This window comes from Scomber scombrus, chromosome 21, assembly GCF_963691925.1.
Source record: "Scomber scombrus chromosome 21, fScoSco1.1, whole genome shotgun sequence".
In the NCBI taxonomy this organism is placed as follows: Eukaryota; Metazoa; Chordata; class Actinopteri; order Scombriformes; family Scombridae; genus Scomber; species Scomber scombrus.
In genome coordinates, this window is record NC_084990.1 from 12,529,704 (window position 1) to 12,549,167 (window position 19,464).

A 19,464-nucleotide genomic window follows, 5' to 3' on the forward strand; every position below is an offset into this window, starting at 1 on the left:
TTTTGTCCCAGGGTACCCCATCTGATGAGGTTTTTGCTTTTAAATGTTTTACAGAATGTATATGAAACCTGTGACCAAAATAGTCATATATTCTGTCATTGTGTTACTTATGAATGGAATTATAGTGAAACTAAATTATTCCTGTTTTTGCTGGGGACCCCGAGAAACCCCCTCAAGGACGTTAACCTGGTGAGCTACCATCACTTCAACTGCAGGCATGACTCTGACCCAGCCTGAGCCCATGCCATGGCTCTTTTTGGCCATAACTGATACCTTTACCTACTACTTGAGGCTCTTCTGTATAATACAAATCAAAGTATGAAACCATGGCAGTATGGATGAATAAACTGGTTTCCAGGCCTGTTTTCTCTCATGAGACACTTAATATGCATCAGTGGCCATGATGAGATTAGCAGCTCCCTGCAAAACTGTGGAGTGCAGCTACTGCCAATCAGAGCTGAACAAAATGTTCCATCAGATCTAAAGCAGACAGCAAAATAATTTTAACTGGTTCATTCATATTCTTCAGTTTTTTTGATATTCATTCATGATGTTGGAGGAATTTTTCACTAGAAGTTTCTCTGAAGAATCACAGACAACGGAGTGATAAATATTTTTCTTTTACTCATGTCAGCAAGGAGAAGGACACACAGCCGTTCGACTGAACAACAAACAGTTTCAGCTTTATACTGTAACTCCTAGTGGAAATTTGAATAAGAAAGTAATGAAGTTACAGAAACCAACCAAGGAATACTGATAACCTTTGCTGACCCCCTACTAGATCAGTTTTACTACCAGGTGTCAGGTGGCACACAAAAAATTCCTGACATTCCCCCCTTTTGACACAAAGTGTCAACCAAATATTTACATAATAATATCATGCCATCGCACTGTACAGAGGCAAAATCAAATGTTTCTGTGTGGCAATTATGTTGTCATCTACTTCTGGAGTCCCCTGGCTCTGTGTTGGTAACATACTCTTTCCCAGATCTTCATACTCCATCGATGTTCCCTGTACCCCACGACCAGGATACAACTCCTACAAGCCGCTGTTTTGTTGATAAGTCCATCATGGGGAATGCTTTGCACTGTGATGCATGGATCCACGTGTCCCTCTCAGCTATCCGGATGGCGGTTGGAGTTGTCAGCAGCACCTGGTATGGTCCTGTCCACCGAGGCTGGTGCCAGTGTTTCCTTCTAAGGTCTTTCACCACCACCCAGTCTCCAGGCTGGATGTTGTGGAGTTGCACTGCTGTTGATTCAGGAAGGGCAGCCTTCACCTTAGGGAAGATAACTTTCAATGTGTTATTAAGGGCACAACAATAACTTATCATGTCATCATCCATGCCTATTAAAGTTAGTCTGTTTTGGGGGACAGGGGTATTAATCATCTGCATATGGCGCCCAGTGAGTATTTCATAAGGTGAGAGTCTTGTTGTCTTATGGGGGCGCCCTCTCATAAACATTAATGCCAGAGGCAACCCATGATAGGTTTGTTTAAGCCATCAATTTTGTTAGTTTTGTCTCTAGGGTCTGATTTAGCTCTTTTCACTGCGCCCGCACTGGCAGCATGATAGGCACAGTGTGTTTTTAGATTGATCTGGAGGCTCTCTGAAAGGCTTTGGATTACATTATTTACAAAATGGGTGGGTGCCATTATCACTAGTCAAGCCTCAAGAAAGCTTTTGCTACCGATGCAGCATTTGCATGCCTACATGGAAAGTATTCAATCCATTTGGAAAACATGTCCACAACTACAAGGCAGTATTTGTACCCCCTACATGGAGTGAGTTCAATGAAATCCATCATTAAACGTTCAAAAGGACCTTCAGGTTTTGGATAGGCTGACAATGGCATTTGGACATCTTTACCAACATTGTTGGTGGCACAAATTTCCCAAAAATGTTCAGCAAAGGTTGAAAATCCTGGTGCATAACACAATCTATTTACAATATCCACCATCACCCCTTTTGACACATGGTCTGACCCATGCATCAATTTCACCAAAAAGGGAAAGATGGATTTTGGGAGTACTGTGAGTCCTTTTGCATTTACCCAGACACTAGTTTGAAGTTGAGTACAGCCTTTCTTTCTCCATGCTGCTCTTTCCCTATTATCAGCTCCCTGTGGCACTGGATTGGCAGAACCTGTATGAGCCTGATATTTGCATACTGCAACAGAAACTGGCACTTTTCACTACATCGTGCTCAGTACATATGGCATATGCAACACAAGGAGAACCGTTAGCTGGGTTTCTCATGGCACACCCATCTACGAAAAACACCAGATCAGGGTTAGAGAGGGGTGTGTCATATAGGGCATCACGTGGTTTTGATACCATTTCCACAACTTCCAAACAGGAATGTGGTTCTCCATCCATGACACATTTGTTCCGAGCAACGCACCCCTGTAGTACCATAGTACTAGACACTGAATTGAGTTACTACAAAAGCTTATTCTTTTATCTTATTGTTGTAGACGTCACTTATACACCCGTTTTATGTCAGTGGGACATGCTCCTCCGGGTAGTCATACAACACACATTACTCTAATAATAATAAAATACGGTGTAATATTCTTAATCATATGATATCATATTTAGGTTTAAGAGAGACAGGTTCCTGCTATTGCTCAAGTTTAAGGGGACGTCTGAATACTTACACACTTTAGCCTATAGAAGCTGTTTTCATTTCTGTTTTTTAATACTGCATACACATTTGCTGTATTTGTTGGTCATCATCTGAGCTGCCAATCTAAGAACAGGCTCTCTAAGATAGTAGTCTTAGCCAGTAAAATAGTTGGTTCACCTCAAACCTCTTTGAACCAGGTGTTCATTGAGAGGACAATGAAGAAAGCGAGGAACATTGTTACTGACATCTCTCATCCTCTCTCTGACCAGTTTGAGCTTTTGAGCTCTGGGAGGCGCTAAAGAGTTCCTTTGGCAATCAGGAATATTTATAAGAAGTCTTTCATCCCAAATGCAATTAATATTTTAAACACCTCCAAATGATCAATACGCATACAGGAATTGTTATGCACTTGTATTTCTATACCTCACATTTTTAAATTTATTTTATGTATTTTAAGAAACACTTTTATGTAATGTTATGGATTCTATGATATTTATGTAATTTCTGTATACTGTTTGTCTGTTATTGGTGAGCCAAAGACAATTTTCCACCATCGTGGACAACAAAGTTTTATTCTATTCTATTCTATTCTATTCTATTCTATTCTAATAAAGAGACTGAAAAATAATTATATATGGTCATTATAGCATTGCTAAAACAAGAAATCTAATGTCGGCCTAAGACATTCAGCCCTCATTATCTGTAAATAGCAGGAAAATCTGTCAAATTCAGTTAAAATCTGACATTTCCACGTCATCTTTTTCAGCTGACACAGCTCAAAGTCCCTCATCACTTTGCTTATAGTCCGCAGATATACAGTACTGTGCAAAAGTCTTAGGCCATCATTAGATTTGTTGTTTTAGCAATGCTATAATGACCATATATAATGATTTATGAGTCTCTTTATTAGAATACAAATATATATATTATAATATATATTTTAAACTCCTTCACCCTCTTGCAAATTTCACACAAAATGTAATCCCTAATAATATGAATATACCGATAATAATATAACATGTGTATATGGTATAGTGTGTGCACACTTCTGATAGAACTACATCTAATTTTATTTTTAAGGCGTATATTTAAACTAGTTTGTCTTTACCACACAGGAATTACATGACTGTCAATATCACACAGGAATTACATGACTCTGGGACCCAAACCAGCCAATGCCACACAGGAATTATATGCGCTGGCTACCTATAGGTATAGTTGTAAGCTTGTAGAGACCAAAATATGACACACATACAGCTAGAAAGTTTGTTGGACTTGAGTTCAGGGAACTGTTTGCTCAGTTTAGTCTTTTCAGTCTGCAGCAGCTGCTCTGAATTAGCAGTCCATGATTTCCATTCCCAATTTCCCACCGCAGGCAGAAACAATATTTTCATTGGAAATAAACTCAGCTTGACAGTTCACTTAAACATTTAACAATGGACAGAGTGTAGTTTACCATTTAAAAGTGCAGAAACATTCATCTTTAAACTTTAACCCTTTATTTAATCAGGTTATTCAAGAGAAACATGTACAATAAACCAGTGGGAAGAAACATATACAGGACAGAGGACAGATCCACAAAATATAGACACGTTAGACATTAGTTTCAGATAAGAAAAGCAATTACAAGAAAATGCTTGAATTCTGAGTTTTTCCAGTATACTCATACCGTTAGATCTGATTAAAACTGAGATTAGAGGCTCCACAGTGTCCCCATGTGGATGTAGGATCTTTAAACTCTGCACTAGCGATCAGGCCAGACAGAGCTGTGACTGAAGAAACAAGGACAGGATGTTTTTGTTTCTGAATTCATGTCTCAGCCTATGTGTAAACACACACAGTGTGTTAGATGTTACAGTACAAAAGGCAGGTCCCAACAATGCCTCAATATGTTCATACTAGCTATTGTGTAGTATAACCCTTTATATAATGTTTTAAACCCCCTGTATAGATAGGCAAGACTGGAGTTATTGCATTTTCACCACTTTACAGCACAACAAATAAAACAGTAACCCTAGTAAAAGCTGGTTTATAGATAGTTGAAAAATAGTGTTGGGGTGTGGGTGGTGGGAGAGTATGGATCGCTGTGGAGAGTCCGGTCAGGGCTCTGGTGGGTCTCAATAACCAGACCGTGGAGTGCAAAAAGAGTTCTTTATTTCTGCCAGATTCTTACAGAGACTTGGAGGTGTGTGGTTTCTAGAATGTACAACAATAACAGAAAAGACCACACTCAGGTAAAACATCCTCATTATACAACAAAAGGAGTAATGTGTTAACAAATATTAGCTCAAAGGTTAACCACATTAACACTCTGTTTACTACTGTAACTCAAACCAATTATATTTCACAATATCAAACTGAAACCTACTTACAGTACAAATGGACGCACACAATCCTCTTGAACAAAAAAACTAGACTTAGGACATCAAAAAACCCAACTGAAACCTCTGAAAAGCAGGTCTAATCTCTAAAACTCCCTTCTTTCTTGCTGCTAGCAAAACCGGTTCAGACTGGCTTTGTTGCAGGCAGAACAGCGACAGTGCGCCCTCTACTGGTTGGTGGTTAGCCACTCTCTGCTCAGCCCTAGACAGCCTTTTCAACAGCCGCCCCCGAATTCAAGGAGTGAATTCGAACATCTGTAAAGGACCTTATCCTTCTTCAGGAAGAGCGGGGAGACTAATAAGTCTCGCCACAGGCCGGGTGTACGTCCTGTCCTTCACCAACACTTCAGCAGATCGAACACGATGATCAGCTCCAGGGAAGACCTCAGTAACCTTTCCCACAGGCCAGAGGGCCCGGGGCAACTGGTTGTCAACAATCATAACAATATCTCCCACTTGCAAGTCCACGGCCTCGGTCCGCCATTTCTGTCGCGTCTGGAGTCCAGGAAGGTAATGTTTAAGGAAATGCTTCCAGAATTGGTCAGCCAGTATCTGGCTATGTCGCCATCTTCGTCGACCTAAGATCTCAGGGCCCTCATAGACAACTTGGGGCAGGGAACCATCACGCCGCCCCATGAGGAGACAGTTGGGGGTGATGGGATCGGGGTCTGCAATGTCAGATGAGACGTAACCAAGGGGTTTGGAATTTAGGATTCCTTCAATCTCAATAAGAACAGTGCGCAACACCTCCTCTGTGACTGTCTGGGCCCCGATGGTTACTTGAAGTGCTGCTTTGAGAGAACGAATCTCTCTCTCCCAGCATCCTCCAAAGTGCGGTGATCCTGGAGGGTTGAAAGCAAATCTGATCTGCTGGCTGGCGAGTTGGGCTTGGAGCTCAGGTAGGAGGGCTTGAAAAGACTGCCACAGTTCTCTTTCTCCCCCTCTGAAATTTGTGCCTTGGTCACACAGGAGCTCCTGGGGCCTTCCACGTCGGGCGATGAAGCGTCTCAGAGCCATCAGGAATGCATCAGTGTCTATACTGCTGAGAAGATCTACGTGAACTGCTCGGGTTGTCATACACTTAAACAGTATCCCCCACCTCTTCTCATTTCTCCGACCAACCTTGATGACATATGGCCCAAAGCAGTCGACACCGGTGGAGTAGAAGGCAGGCTGAAATATGCGCTGCCTAGCTGAGGGGAGGTCAGCCATCTTGGGTGGATCTGGTTTCCCTCTCCACTTTCTACACTCCGTGCACTTCCTTTGGTGTCGACGCACTGCTTCACGCCCCCGCAGTATCCAATACCTCCTCCTGATTTCAGCAAACACTCTCTCCGGCCCCGGATGAGACAGCTTGACATCATAATCCTGTATGATCAGTCTGGTGAGAGGATGCTGGGGATCGAGGACGATGGGGTGAATCGTGTCTGATGTGAGGTCACTGCAGCGACGAAGACGGCCTCCCACTCTGATGAGTCCTGTTGCCTTGTCGAGTTCTGGTGCCAGTGACATGAGACGGCTGGATTTTGCTACAGGTTTGCCCGCAGTTAGCAGAGCAGACTCCTCTGGGAAAGAGTCTCTCTGCCCTTGTCTCAAAGCTTCCAGTTCAGCAGCAGCATAGTCATTGGCGGTCACAGGGGCTGAAAGGTCAGCTGTCTCATGCACCTGGTGGGCGATGACCTCCAGATAGTCACTCAGGGTTTGGTACTGCTGTGGATCTGAACGGGAGCACCTGCCACTCATACACACTTGGTGAGCTTTCTGGCTCCAGGTCTCTCCACAGGAACCGCAGCAGTGGCCTGTCTGTCTGGAGCAGCCGCACTTGGTGGAACATTCCTCGGATGTCACTACTAAATGCGAGGGAATGCTCTCGGAAGCGGAGAAGCACAGCAAGTAATGAGGGGCTTAAGGGAGGGCCGGGTAATAGGAGCTCATTCAGATTGTGTCCTTGATACTGAAAAGAGCAGTTATATACCACCCGGTTCTTTCCATTGTGTTGGACTATATGGTGCGGTATATACCAGGACTCTTCAGTAGTTTCCACCTGATCTGGCTCCACCTTCACAACATAACCTGCATCTACCAGTTTGTGGATCTCTGCTTGATAGACAGTGGCTTTCTCTGTGTCTTTCAGTAATTTCCTCTCAATGCTTCTGAGCTGCGGCAAGACAGCTTCGGGTGGGGCATGTAGCTGAGGCATGTTCTTAACCCTCAGGAGAGGTGTGGCGTAGCGCTTGATGCCATCGACATTCACTCTGACAGTCTGTTCCTGAAGGAGGTGAATGGCTTCATGGTCTTGCCGGGATCTTGTGGCCAACTTCTCACTGCGATAAGGAAGTACATCCATCTGCCACAATTTCTCCACATGAGAAAATAGGTCAAGTGGGGACAATGTGGTGGTGAAGAGACATTGTTGTGCATTAGGGGTGAGCTTGATGTCTTGAGCTGGGCCTTGTAGAGTCCATCCCAAGAGAGTCCTCACAGCAGCTGGTCCACCTGGGGGGCCCAACCGAACAGGCTCTATTGGTGTGATGAGGTGAGTACAGTCCGAGCCGATCAGTAACACTGGACGAACTCTGTCCAGAGTCTGAAGAGGCAACCCAGCTAAGTGTCTGTACTTCTTCTGCAGTGTACGGGTGGGATGGGTGTGCTCTGCCAGGCCCAGCTGCTTAGCGGTGAATGCACTCTGGATTTTAAACTGCTTCTCGGGATCATCAATTGGAGATATGGTGAAGGTCACGGCCGCCCCATGAAGCACCTGCTGCTCCTGTCTGACTGTGCGCAGAGCTAGTTCTTCCGGCTTGCCTTTCAAGCCTAACTTCTTGGCTGCAGCATGTAGCAGGATGGTTCGCTCTGATCCATCATCTAGAACAGCATACACTTCCAGTGACCGGTTGCCACTCCTTATGATCACCTTGCTGATCTTTAGGAGCACCTTGCAATTATAGGTGGGGCGGTCAACATACAGAACTCTGCTGGCAGTGTTCACGAGACAGTTCTCTGCTGTGGCTGTCTCTGGTGCTTCAACCCCTGCTCTATCATTCACCTCATGCAGCACGAGCAGATGTTTCCGATTGCATGTCCTGCAGGGGGCTTTCAGGGTGCACTTAGCTGCCTGGTGGCCACGACCACAACGCCAGCACTTGTTGTTGCTTCTGATCCACACCTCCTTCTGCTCCCTATTCAGCTGCTTGAAGTTGGTGCAGTTGTTCAGATAGTGGCTGCTGTTATCACAGTATGGACAGTAAGCTGTCCCCTTCTCCTTCTTGCTGAGGCTGTAGACTGGAGGTGCTGGTACTGATGGGGGTGTGGGAGTGCTTGGCTCTGCTGCATTACCAGTGCCAAGGAGGATGGTGGTGGGTTTGCTGGCGGGCTTTGAGTCTCTCCGGATTTCTTTCTTTCTGGTGAAGGACTCCTCTCTTCTATAGCTGGTACCCTTCACGCTGTCCTCCTGCACTTCAAGCTCATATTCCAGCCATTCAGCCAAGTCAGTGAGTGTGGGAATTGCTACTCTCATGGGGTGGATGAATCTCTTGAAGCTGGTGGTGAGGTCATGGGGTAGCTTGCCGAGTAGCCTGGAAACATGAGATCCACACTGCAGCTCCATGTGGCCTCTTGACCCTTGCTGCTCTAGCATGCCCACTAGAGAGCGTACACGAAGAGCAAACAAGCGAAAAGCTTTCACATCACCGCTACGGACTTCTGGACCATCCATTAACTCTGTGATGCGTTGCACAGCTAACTTGTGTGGCTGACCGTACATCTTAGTGAGGGCCACCATCGTGTCTGTATAAGGCTGTCTGGAGTTGCTATACGAGTCGGCCACAAGCGAGGCCTCTTCACACCTGAGGTGATCTGTTAAGATTTGAAACTTGAATCGCTCTGTGGCATCACTCGGGAGGATATTATCCAGCGCAATCTTCATCCTTGAGAATTCTCTGGGGTCTGGTGACGTCAGAGGTGGGATAGATGGCTTAGGCCCTCGGTAATTATGTTCTTGAGTGAATGACCGGTCTGCATAGGGTCGATACGGGGAGTAGCCTTCATCTGCTCTGTATGCATTACTATATTGTGGATCATAAAGGTTATAGGCTGGCCGCAGCGGGGTTCTCTGGCCGTACTGATCTGCCCTGGGGTAGCGTGCTTGAGGAGGGACAGAAGAGTATGGTGGGTAGGAGGGGTCCCCTGGCACCTGGTGTGAAACTTGAAGGTGGGAGAGATCGTCTGCTAACGTATCACTAAGCCTGGTAGGTGGGTAGTATGCCTCTCTGTGGTCAGCAGGATGTCTTCTATTTTGCATATAGACTGGTGTTGGATGACCACTCTCCTGCCTACGGGTGTCTGAGCCTGGTGGTAGGCGTGGGTGCAAAGGTGCATGTGGTGTGGCTACTCTGGATGGGTTTCTGATCTCACTCACCAGATCATCCACTTGTTGACGGAGGTCGGTATTGGCTTGCTTCATTTCCTTTAATGCTACAATGAGCTCAGGTACCTGGCTGGCCTGGTGTCTCAGAGTTGCATTCTCATGGCTGAGCTGCTGCCACCTGATGGGTGGATCTGGGAATTGGTTGGGTGGGGGATGCTGATCATCCTGCATCTTCTTCGACATCTGTTCCCATTCCTCATCCACCACTTTCAGATGTGGTGCGGAGATTTGGCTGATAGGCGTTGTGGTACCAGAGCGCACCTCTGCTCCCAAAAGCTCACACTCATCTTCTCTTGTGTCGTGGGGAACTCGGTTCCTGATCCACTGCTGGGATCCTGGTCCAGTTAAATCATAATCCAACAGGTAGGAGGGAACTGCTCTCTGCCTTGGTGGTTGAGGTACCACATCGTCCGGGTCAGGGTTAGGCATCTTCCCACAGTAATCCATCTATCCGGCTCGAAGGACCAATGAAAAATAGTGTTGGGGTGTGGGTGGTGGGAGAGTATGGATCGCTGTGGAGAGTCCGGTCAGGGCTCTGGTGGGTCTCAATAACCAGACCGTGGAGTGCAAAAAGAGTTCTTTATTTCTGCCAGATTCTTACAGAGACTTGGAGGTGTGTGGTTTCTAGAATGTACAACAATAACAGAAAAGACCACACTCAGGTAAAACATCCTCATTATACAACAAAAGGAGTAATGTGTTAACAAATATTAGCTCAAAGGTTAACCACATTAACACTCTGTTTACTACTGTAACTCAAACCAATTATATTTCACAATATCAAACTGAAACCTACTTACAGTACAAATGGACGCACACAATCCTCTTGAACAAAAAAACTAGACTTAGGACATCAAAAAACCCAACTGAAACCTCTGAAAAGCAGGTCTAATCTCTAAAACTCCCTTCTTTCTTGCTGCTAGCAAAACCGGTTCAGACTGGCTTTGTTGCAGGCAGAACAGCGACAGTGCGCCCTCTACTGGTTGGTGGTTAGCCACTCTCTGCTCAGCCCTAGACAGCCTTTTCAACAATAGTTGTTGATTAACCGTAAAAGCAGACCCACTCCTTCAACTGACATGCAACTTTTTCTGAAACATTTACAGTGTCACAGCACACTTTTCTTTTCTAAGCAATACCTACAGACCTGAGAGGATAACACACAGATAGATAGACTGCACATGCACATGGACTGAGATGATCAAAGTAATATCAAAGATTTAGTTGCATCTTTATTTCTTTTAATCATGCTCTGTACTTTGAGACAAATGGTCAAATCTTAAAGTAAACCTTTAATAAAAATTTCAATGAGTAACTCAAAATCTAAATCTTCATCTCACTCTACCTAACAAAGGTTTAGTTAGTCACACAAGTTAGTCACGCCTACAGCTTCCTGATCCAGATCTGTGCAGTTCCATGTGCATGTTCACATCCAAGATCTGTCCAATATGATCTTTTTTTTTTTTTTTTTTTTTTTTAAACTTAAATGAGATCCATTGATCCAATGTGGAACAGAGCCAAACAGTGAGGATGCAGGCCAGCAGTTCACTGTTTATAATAGACTGAAGACCTGCATCATATACTGGGAGCATTATAACTGGCAGGGAATGTCTAATGAATTGTTATTATTATGTCTTTCATTATGTATTAATATTGATTTGCATAATGGGAAGTGTAGGAAGCAGCATTTTTTTAAAGTTTGATTCATAGAGACTCAAAGTCAGTTTAACTGCCCCTGCTGCTTTGAATGTGACCACTGACCGCGACTTTATGGGAGTAAAATGTTAAACCCCTTTAATACATATTTAAGTGAAGTCATATTGCATTCAACATCCTATAGTCAAACATGTCTAACATTTGACCTCGGGTTGATTTGTAAAAAATAGTTTAAATGTTGTTCAATTTAATTTGTCACATGGGTAATGGCTTATTTGCTTCCATTGTTGATCAAATCAAAATCCTTTCCTGCTTTGATTGAACCATTTTCTCTTTACTGGTGTCAGAAGCTAAATAAAGATGGTATGATAGATGTAAAAGGAAAGGATGTGAGACAGCCAATAGAAGAAAGAGGAGAAAAAGCACGACAGCCTTTGCAAAAATACAAGTACAATAAAGTGTTGATCACAAACTCATGTACTTGTTCTGTGTACATCTTCATTCATCATTATAAAACACATTTGGAGGTTTTTCTCTGTATTTACAAATCGTGAGGTGTACTGATTAGAATCCTGAATGTTTGACTTTCAATTTTTTTACACCTGAAAATTGTAAATGTAGTCACTATCACTAATTATGATGTGTTAGCAGTATCAATATGTGCAGTATAATTCAGAATAGATTTGATTTGAATATTGTATAAAATGTTCCACCACCTTTCCCCCTTTTCCTTTTTGCATTTATCATTTATTCGTCATGACCAATGACGTGTGGTCGTGTACTTTATGACTTTGTTACTTTATTGCCTTCTCGTTATTCAGATTTCCACTAGGAGTTACAGTATAAAAGCTGTTGTTCAGTAGAACGACTGTGTGTCCTTCTCCGTGCTGGCATGAGTAAAAGAGAAAGATGCATCACTCCGTCGTCTGTGATTCTTCAGAGAAACTTCTAGTGAAAAATTCCTCCTACTATTTGGCGTTGTCGGCATGATGGACGCTCGCTCGCTCATTAACATCTGGGTCTCCAATGGTGGGGGTCTGCTGAAAGACTCAGGGAAACTTCCTCTCCGACAAACGGTGGACAGCATCCCGACTGACGCCAGGCACGGGCGGTGTCAGACAAGCTCCATCTACTTTGATAAGTGAGTACGGGGTTATGGATCTTTGCTCTATAGTAAGTGTTTGATTAAGTTAAAATTAGAAGAAATTTTGTTAAATGATTATTTACTGCAAAAATGTCTTTAAAAAGTTTGGGTCCTGAGGTGTTTTTCAGCTGGAGAGTGTCTACAAATGTTGTCTTTCACAAAAAACAAAATCAGAGTCCCACCACTGTTTTCTTTGGTAAAACTATCAAAGCAGCAGGAAGCTTTTAATCACACAGCGGCATTCTGAAATAGTCAGTTTGAATATTATCCTTTGTTAATGTTTTATCCACTACAACAATCAATCTACCTCCGTTGGTGCTCTTTATGCCTCTCCGTGGTTGGTGGAGACAACGGCCCCCTCCCACCTTGTCCTTTTGTCAAATTTCAGGGAAAGCAGTTGAGATGTTGTGAGCATTGTTGGAATTCATACGTAACCGGGTTGAAAGTTACATAAGGGCACTTTACTGTAGTTCTGCTGGTGCAAGATCCAGTGACTGCAGACAGATAAGAACCTGGTACAAGCACTCAGACAGCCAGGTTACAAAGATAGAAAGAGGGCAAAAGAAACATGTTTTAGAGTGTCTGAAGGAAGCACTTAGGCTTCAGCTGGGAGTTAAGGGTAGACTGTTTTCTGGGAGAGCCTGCTGAGAGATTCTTGCTTTTGGTTGCAGATGTTGGAGAGGATTTAGGCTGAAAACAGCAGCAAAACAAGAGGATTTCTAAAAAGCAGAAACATTTTTTCCTGGACAGCAGACAAGGACATAGAGGAGGAAATAATGCAATCATGAAGAGGAAGTGGGCCTGACGAATGAGCAGGAAGAAACTCAGCTGGAATTTATGGTGAACAAAAGCAAACCAACAGTGACTGTTTGAAAAAGCCTGCTGAGAGAGGAGCTGCTGGGGACAGGACTTCAGGAAAAAACACCTCACTGGCTTTGTTTCACCGTCTAATTTTGGCTTCAGGTTCTTGAGTTTCTCAAGTAAACTTTCGTCAGTGTCAGTCATGTCAGAGTTAACCTACAGCGAAGCCATTCAGAAGGCTGGCAATTCCATCACTCGCTTCCCTCTCATCCCAGTCAGAGGGATTCCTCTCATGAACCACATCGCCAACAACTGGGACTCCATTTGGGATTTCCGTCCTGATCCCTCAGACCTCCTCATCGCCACCTACCCCAAAGCAGGTAAGACAGCTGGTTTGATCACTGATAGTACATCTCTAAATGAGTTTTGGACAAGACATTTCTTTGTATATTTGAATTAAAGCTCTTTTTTTTAAGTGCTTTTTTTCTTTTTCTTTTTACAGTTGTGCTTTAGTTTTCCATGAAAAAAAGTCAGTAAAATCCTTGATGCAAGTGAGATTTATTATTTAAAAGCACTGAAGGAGAACCACATTTTCAGGAAAAAAAAGTTAAAGGTGGAGAGCATCCAGCAAGTCATTTAGCCAGTGTGGTTGTACTGTTTGTCAGTGTTGCAGGAGCATTTTCTTTGCCACTATAAGAGGACTAACCTTTGTGTTCAGGACATCTCTAATTTCTGTAAAATTGTCACAGCCTGGGAAAGGAGTGATTTTAGAACTAGATCCAATTTGTTGGTTATTTTGTTGTGGGTGTAAGATGAGATTAATTACACAGAAATGATCCTATCAATTCAGCTCAAGGTTAATTTGTGTTTTGGGGATATAAGGAACAACATGGACCCAGGAGATAGTTGACCTGCTCTTTCACAATGGAGATGCAGAAGTCTGCAAACGAGCCCCCACACCTATGCGCAGTCCTTTCCTTGAAATCTGCTCCCCACCACCCATCCCCTCAGGTGTGTATCTCCTTCGTGTGTTTTCTGTTTTCAATAATGTTTTAGACTTAATTTGATTTGCTTCTACGTAGCTTTCTATTTTCCTCAGCACCATCTGTCCTAAATATTCACAGTGTGTGCTCCTCTTTTGCTGAAACTCAAGATATTTTTCTCTGCCTCTCAAACCAAATAGAGGTCTGACTGTGCCATGTCAGAACTCACAAATCCAATTCCTGGAAGAATGTTTTTACTGCTCATTTCGTGCGCCTTAATCATGGTCAATGAGCTATTAACCCATAAACATTTCCCTCAGCAACCAAGTGCCCAGACTGCAATTTCTGCTAGTAACAAAAAAAAAAAAACAAGTCAATATAGTTGCTCAGTGAAGTGAAAACCTGAATTTCTGAATTAGTGAAGCCAGATTCAGCAGGGGTGCCATGTTGCCTCCAGCTGCCTTTAATTATTTATTTTTGTCAATTAAATTTTAAAGCTGCAGAACTACATTTTTGGCCACTATTAAAAATAGTTAATATATCAAACTAAGGAAACAAAGACTTACAAGTGTGCGGCTTGTTAGCAATTTATTACCATCTACATTTCTGGTTTCATGATGCACAAACCACCATCAGGTCGCTTACCTTTCTAGATGCAGTGGAGGAGGGTGTGAGCGTCTGGTTCAAACATAGTTTCAGCACCAGAGCTAAGAGCATAGAAACAGCAAGCAGAAACAAGTTTCTCTGCCCTCTGATTTCATCTCCTTTCTCTATTTCCACCACAGTAAGTCTTTGGTGATAGCTCAGCGTACAACGATGTAGAAAAAAAGATAGAAGATTTTGACTCATGGCGATTATTTGACTCATCAATATTGAGGTCAGCCCCATAGTGAACAATTTTGCAATCAGTTATTTTGCTAGAAATAGGTTAAACATTATGGAAAAGAGTTAAATGAGAAGATACAACTCTCATATTCTTAGTCGTGTTGTCAGTGAGGTAGGTTAATGCTAAACCTGTCCATTTCAACCATTTTTGTCCTGTCACCTTATCCTTAATGGATGTTAAGTGTGGTATTAATCCTCTGTTGTTATTTTTTATTTATCACTGTCACTTTAATATGCTGCTGGGACCTGAGCACAAATTGTGTTCTGTTCATGTGAAAGCATGTTTTGAAAGACAATAAACAAACCTTGAACCTTGAACCTTATCTAAATCTGGAAAAAAAGCAAATAAGCGTAGTTCCAAAAATGTCTAACCATTCCATTTAACTGATGATTGCCGAAATACGAGGGTTAAAGCAGACTTTGAATACTCTTTGATTACGACTCTGAGTATGACAGATGAATATCAAAAAGACGCAAATTTAAGTTTAAACATTAATTTCCAGAATTCAAATTTCCCTATAGCCAAATAATATTATTTGCATGTATCTTTAACACAATTTTAATTACTTAGCCTTTGTTTAGCCAGTAAGGTAAAAATTGTTCTCATGTCATGGCCAACTATTTTGCATCAAGACACTTAAATGATATTGCTCTGCTTGCTCTTGCTATTTGTTCTAAAGTTAAAAAGCAACTGTGATGGTGCTAAAATTGTAAAGGCCTCTTTGCTGACATTCTTCTTTTAAGAAGTTGGCTGCCATAATGCTGAGGCAGCTAATTCCTGTGTTTACTTTAACTGTTAGACCTTTATAATAACAGTCTGGACCTTTCACTGGCAAAAACTGGCACTTTTAGTGGACATACTTTGTGCAAAGTATTCCCCAAAGATTACATTGCAGAGGTATGCTCAGAAAACTTTGATAATATTGTATGTAACTATTGTTAGTGTCCAAAATCATTACGTTTTGCAGCTGCTGGCAGAAGTTATCTTGCTCAATACTGGACCAATTCCAAAAAATGTTGTCCCCATTGTCACTTAGACCCAAAATGAGGGGAAAATAAGGTTGAAAAATACTAGAATTACCCTTTAATCTTAATCTGGTGAACAAAAACTATTTTAAGTTCATAAAGGCAGCTGCAGGATATTTATCCATAACATAAACAAACATGGAATATGAGTTAGTGTGGACAGGAGTGTTTCATATGCACACATCCTTTTCCCTGAATTCATATCTCAGGTCTTGACCTTTTGAAGAAAATGGATCCTCCGAGAGTTATCAAGACACATCTTCCTTTTCAGCTGGTGCCAACTGGGTTTTGGGAAAACAAGTGCAAGGTAAGACTTGATCTGACATTTGACAGAGAGCAAATCCCGCAGCGAATTCTGTATTGTGATAATGGGGTGAGAAGTTAACAATACAAAGCCATACAACCACAGCCTCATCAAGTGACTATTCTCTGCTTTGTTATTTTAAATCTCTTTGTTTTCTGTCCTGATTGTGTGGTAAAGGCTATCTACGTGGCTCGCAATGCCAAAGACAATCTTGTGAGCTACTACCACTTTGACTGTATGAATCTGACCCAGCCTGAGCCCGGGCCCTGGGAGGGCTACATCCACAAGTTCATGAAAGGGGAATGTAAGTAGATTAAAACACATTCCTGAGTGTCATCTTACCTTCCGTCAAACTGGTTATTTCTGTCTGCACAAAGCGGTTGGTGACTGATAATTTTCCTTTAGGTTTTTGTGCAATTCAAAAAAATGTAAGTATGTAGAGGTGGTTTTGAATCCATGGCAACTTAGAAGAACAAGTTAGTTTTTTTAGTTTTTCCCCCCATGAGAAACTTAACACGCCTCACTGGCCGTGACGAAATTAGCAGCACCCTGCGAGGCTGCTAAGTGCAGTGAATGCCAATCAGAAGAAAAGTGCCCCACAGATCGACAAGAACATTTCAACATGTTTCTTTTTGTTTTGTTCCTATTCATTTGTGAGATGAGGTCTATCTTAGTCTAAATGCTGTTATGTTCTTTCTCTTTTAGACAGGTTATTTTTGCCATCAATAAACAAGCTCATACTTTGTTGTCACAGGTGTGTTTTCAAATAGGGTTTTTGGAAATACCGTGAAGATGATCGAACTGCTAATATCCAATTAAGTGGTACCACTTTTTGACAAGGTTTCTAAGCTGTAACAAAAGACTTCAGTTATTGTTGTTAAAGATTTATATATCCATTCTAAGCCAAAATAACTTTTTAGTTGCCAGGTTGGTGTTTATTCCTCCAATTCACAAAGAAGATCTCTCCAATAGAGTGTTTAGCCACTTACCTCCTGAAAAATGGTGAACAGAGGAGCATTAAGAAGCCAAAGAGCCTGATATTTCCCTCGGGAGTTAGTGAAAACATAACAGACCTGAAAGGAGAGTGAATATTCTATTTGTCTGTTCGTCAGAAACTTGACTCCAAATGAATGCTGATGTTGCCCTATTTTAGCTGAACATGTAAATAAGACACCGTTTGCTATCAAGTTTGCCTTATAAAAGTGTCCAAAAAGTGTCCAATAATTAATCCTATAATTCTACAATTACAAATGGTAACAAAGTCATTAAGATAGGGTTGTGTGTTTCTCACTTTCGAATCTAAAACAGCCAAAAAAAAAAACGTATACATTTGTGATTATAAATGTTATTAGGTGATAAATGATTATTACAATGATATATGAAGTCTGCAGTTGTGAATAGTTAAAAGTTGTTGATTTTGGTACCGATGCCCTGATAGTTACAACTTGTTAACCTTGTATAAAGACTTGCCGTATTGGAAAGTGGCACCTAACTATTTTAACCAACTAACCAATGATAGATAAAAATTTATTTTAAGGGGTATTTTTGTGTGAATTTTCCTTTATTGGACTGTCGCCTTGTTATGTCTCGTCAAATTTGTTAATGTCTTGTTTTGTGCCATGTGCTGGTCCTTTATGTTTTCATTTAGTCAAGTCACTCATGTCCCGTCCTGTCATGCACTTCCTGTTTTATTTTGTACTCACCTTTTCCCTCTTGTTTCAGATCTTGACTTCCTCCCTTTGTGTGCCTTCCCTCCACTGTGATTGTCAACCCCGCCCCTGATTGGTTCCACCTGTGTCCCCTTACCTCATGTTCAAATAGTCCTTGTCTCCCTTGTCTTGTGTCAGTTCGTTTTGTCTTGTCAGCGTCACCGTCATGCAGCCCGAGAAGCCTTGTTTCATTCTGTCCTCCAAGTGAGCGTTTTTTGTTCCCCTTTTTCATCCTCCTTGAGAGCGTTTTTTGTTTAATAAATTCCCTTCGAGTTAAGCGTTTGAGTCCTCCTTCCTGTCTGAGGTCGTTACACGCCTCTGATTGTATTAGATACAACATGTATGATTCATGCTTAATTAAGTTAATAGTCACAGTTGACATAAACTTTTAACTGGTCCGGGATGTATATTTCAATGGAAGTCACTCAGTCCATTTTGTTTCCAGTGTCGTGGGGCTCCTGGTATGACCATGTGAAAGGTTACTGGATGGAGAGAGAGAAGAGGAACATCCTTTACCTCTTCTATGAAGACATGAAAGAAGTAACGATGCTCAACATTTTGACACTAACCACAATTACATTTAATATTATCAAAGCTTGCTTAGCACACCCCTACAATATTTTAATTTTTGCAGAATCCTCGTCGAGAAGTTGAACGCATCATGAGGTACCTGGAGTTATCACTTCCTGATGAGGTCATCACTCGTATTGTGGAGCTGACGTCCTTTAAGAATATGAAGGAGAACCCGATGGCCAACTACTCCTGCATCCCAGCACCTGTTTTTGATCAAACCATCTCTCCCTTCATGAGAAAAGGTGCATGAATGTGGTCTTAGTAAGATATTGATCCAAATAATCAACAATGAACAGGGGAGGGCATGTAATGATCTCAGAAGCCCTGAGTTTCAAAATGAATAAGTGGGTGAATATAATATCATGTTTTCGCCCCATTACTTCACATTGTATAGTACAATAGTGCCCCCTGGTGGTTTCTGGATTTACTGCCTTTGTTTCTGGTTTATAATAAACTTTCAGTTGAACAATAGTTTTGGGGGGGAAATTATTTAACAGCTTCCTTCTGAAGTTTTTTTCTGCTTACAGCATATTGTTATATAGCTATCTAACACTAACTATCTAACATTATCGTATTCCCTTCAGGTGAGGTTGGGGATTGGACAAACCATTTCACACCTGAGCAGTCCAAGGTGTTTGATGAAGATTATGAAAAGCAAATGAAGGATATCAATATACCATTCAGGACCCTTATCTAATGAATTTTCTGGGTATTCCAAACTGATGCAGCTCTGCAAACCAAAGACTGATGAACTGACACTGTGCTGCACTCAAACAGCAGAAATGTAACACTGGCTGATACCAAAAATGATGAAAGAAAATGTTTAACTCACAAGCTTGTATGTTAAACACTGAATCTTTCAATATGTAGATGCAGAGGAAATATATGTAATAAAAATGTGCTCCACAATACAAGTATATAAGTTTGTAATCATCATTTTATTGCATGT

The 19,464-nt window shown here is 42.0% G+C and overlaps 2 protein-coding genes across 3 annotated transcripts; one reads left to right on the forward strand and one right to left on the reverse strand.

Moving 5' to 3' along the window:
• Positions 1-709: 709 nt before the first annotated feature.
• LOC134003908 (uncharacterized) lies at positions 710-16,121 on the reverse strand. The gene is made up of 2 exons (XM_062443267.1): positions 14,664-16,121; positions 710-1,280 (listed from the first exon to the last, which is right to left on the reverse strand). The coding sequence occupies exons 1-2, from the start codon at positions 14,904-14,906 to the stop codon at positions 993-995; spliced, it is 531 nt and encodes a 176-aa protein (XP_062299251.1). The 5' UTR covers positions 14,907-16,121; the 3' UTR covers positions 710-992.
• Positions 12,106-19,335, forward strand: sult1st6 (sulfotransferase family 1, cytosolic sulfotransferase 6). Of its 2 annotated transcripts, none has more exons than XM_062443262.1 (8): positions 12,106-12,231; positions 12,906-13,415; positions 13,918-14,046; positions 16,139-16,236; positions 16,411-16,537; positions 18,388-18,482; positions 18,577-18,757; positions 19,100-19,335. In XM_062443262.1, exons 2-8 carry the CDS (start codon positions 13,238-13,240, stop codon positions 19,210-19,212), a joined length of 921 nt encoding a protein of 306 aa, XP_062299246.1. In that variant the 5' UTR covers positions 12,106-12,231; positions 12,906-13,237; the 3' UTR covers positions 19,213-19,335. The 2 variants fall into 2 exon arrangements, with proteins under 2 accessions (XP_062299246.1, XP_062299247.1); XM_062443263.1 differs by having other exon boundaries at positions 12,194-12,235.
• Positions 19,336-19,464: the final 129 nt, after the last annotated feature.

What these genes read in the sequence shown, in the direction of transcription:
- sult1st6 (XM_062443262.1), top strand. Translation starts at nt 13,238, where the DNA reads ATGTCAGAGTTAACCTACAGCGAAGCCATTCAGAAGGCTGGCAATTCC. An exon ending in TCTATGAAGACATGAAAGAA is followed by an intron (nt 18,483 to 18,576) that starts GTAACGATGCTC and finishes TAATTTTTGCAG; the next exon opens with AATCCTCGTCGAGAAGTTGA. An exon ending in CTCTCCCTTCATGAGAAAAG is followed by an intron (nt 18,758 to 19,099) that starts GTGCATGAATGT and finishes TATTCCCTTCAG; the next exon opens with GTGAGGTTGGGGATTGGACA.
- LOC134003908 (XM_062443267.1), bottom strand. Translation starts at nt 14,906, where the DNA reads ATGGGGCTGACCTCAATATTGATGAGTCAAATAATCGCCATGAGTCAA. An exon ending in CCTCCACTGCATCTAGAAAG is followed by an intron (nt 1,281 to 14,663) that starts GTAAGCGACCTG and finishes ATCTTCCCTAAG; the next exon opens with GTGAAGGCTGCCCTTCCTGA.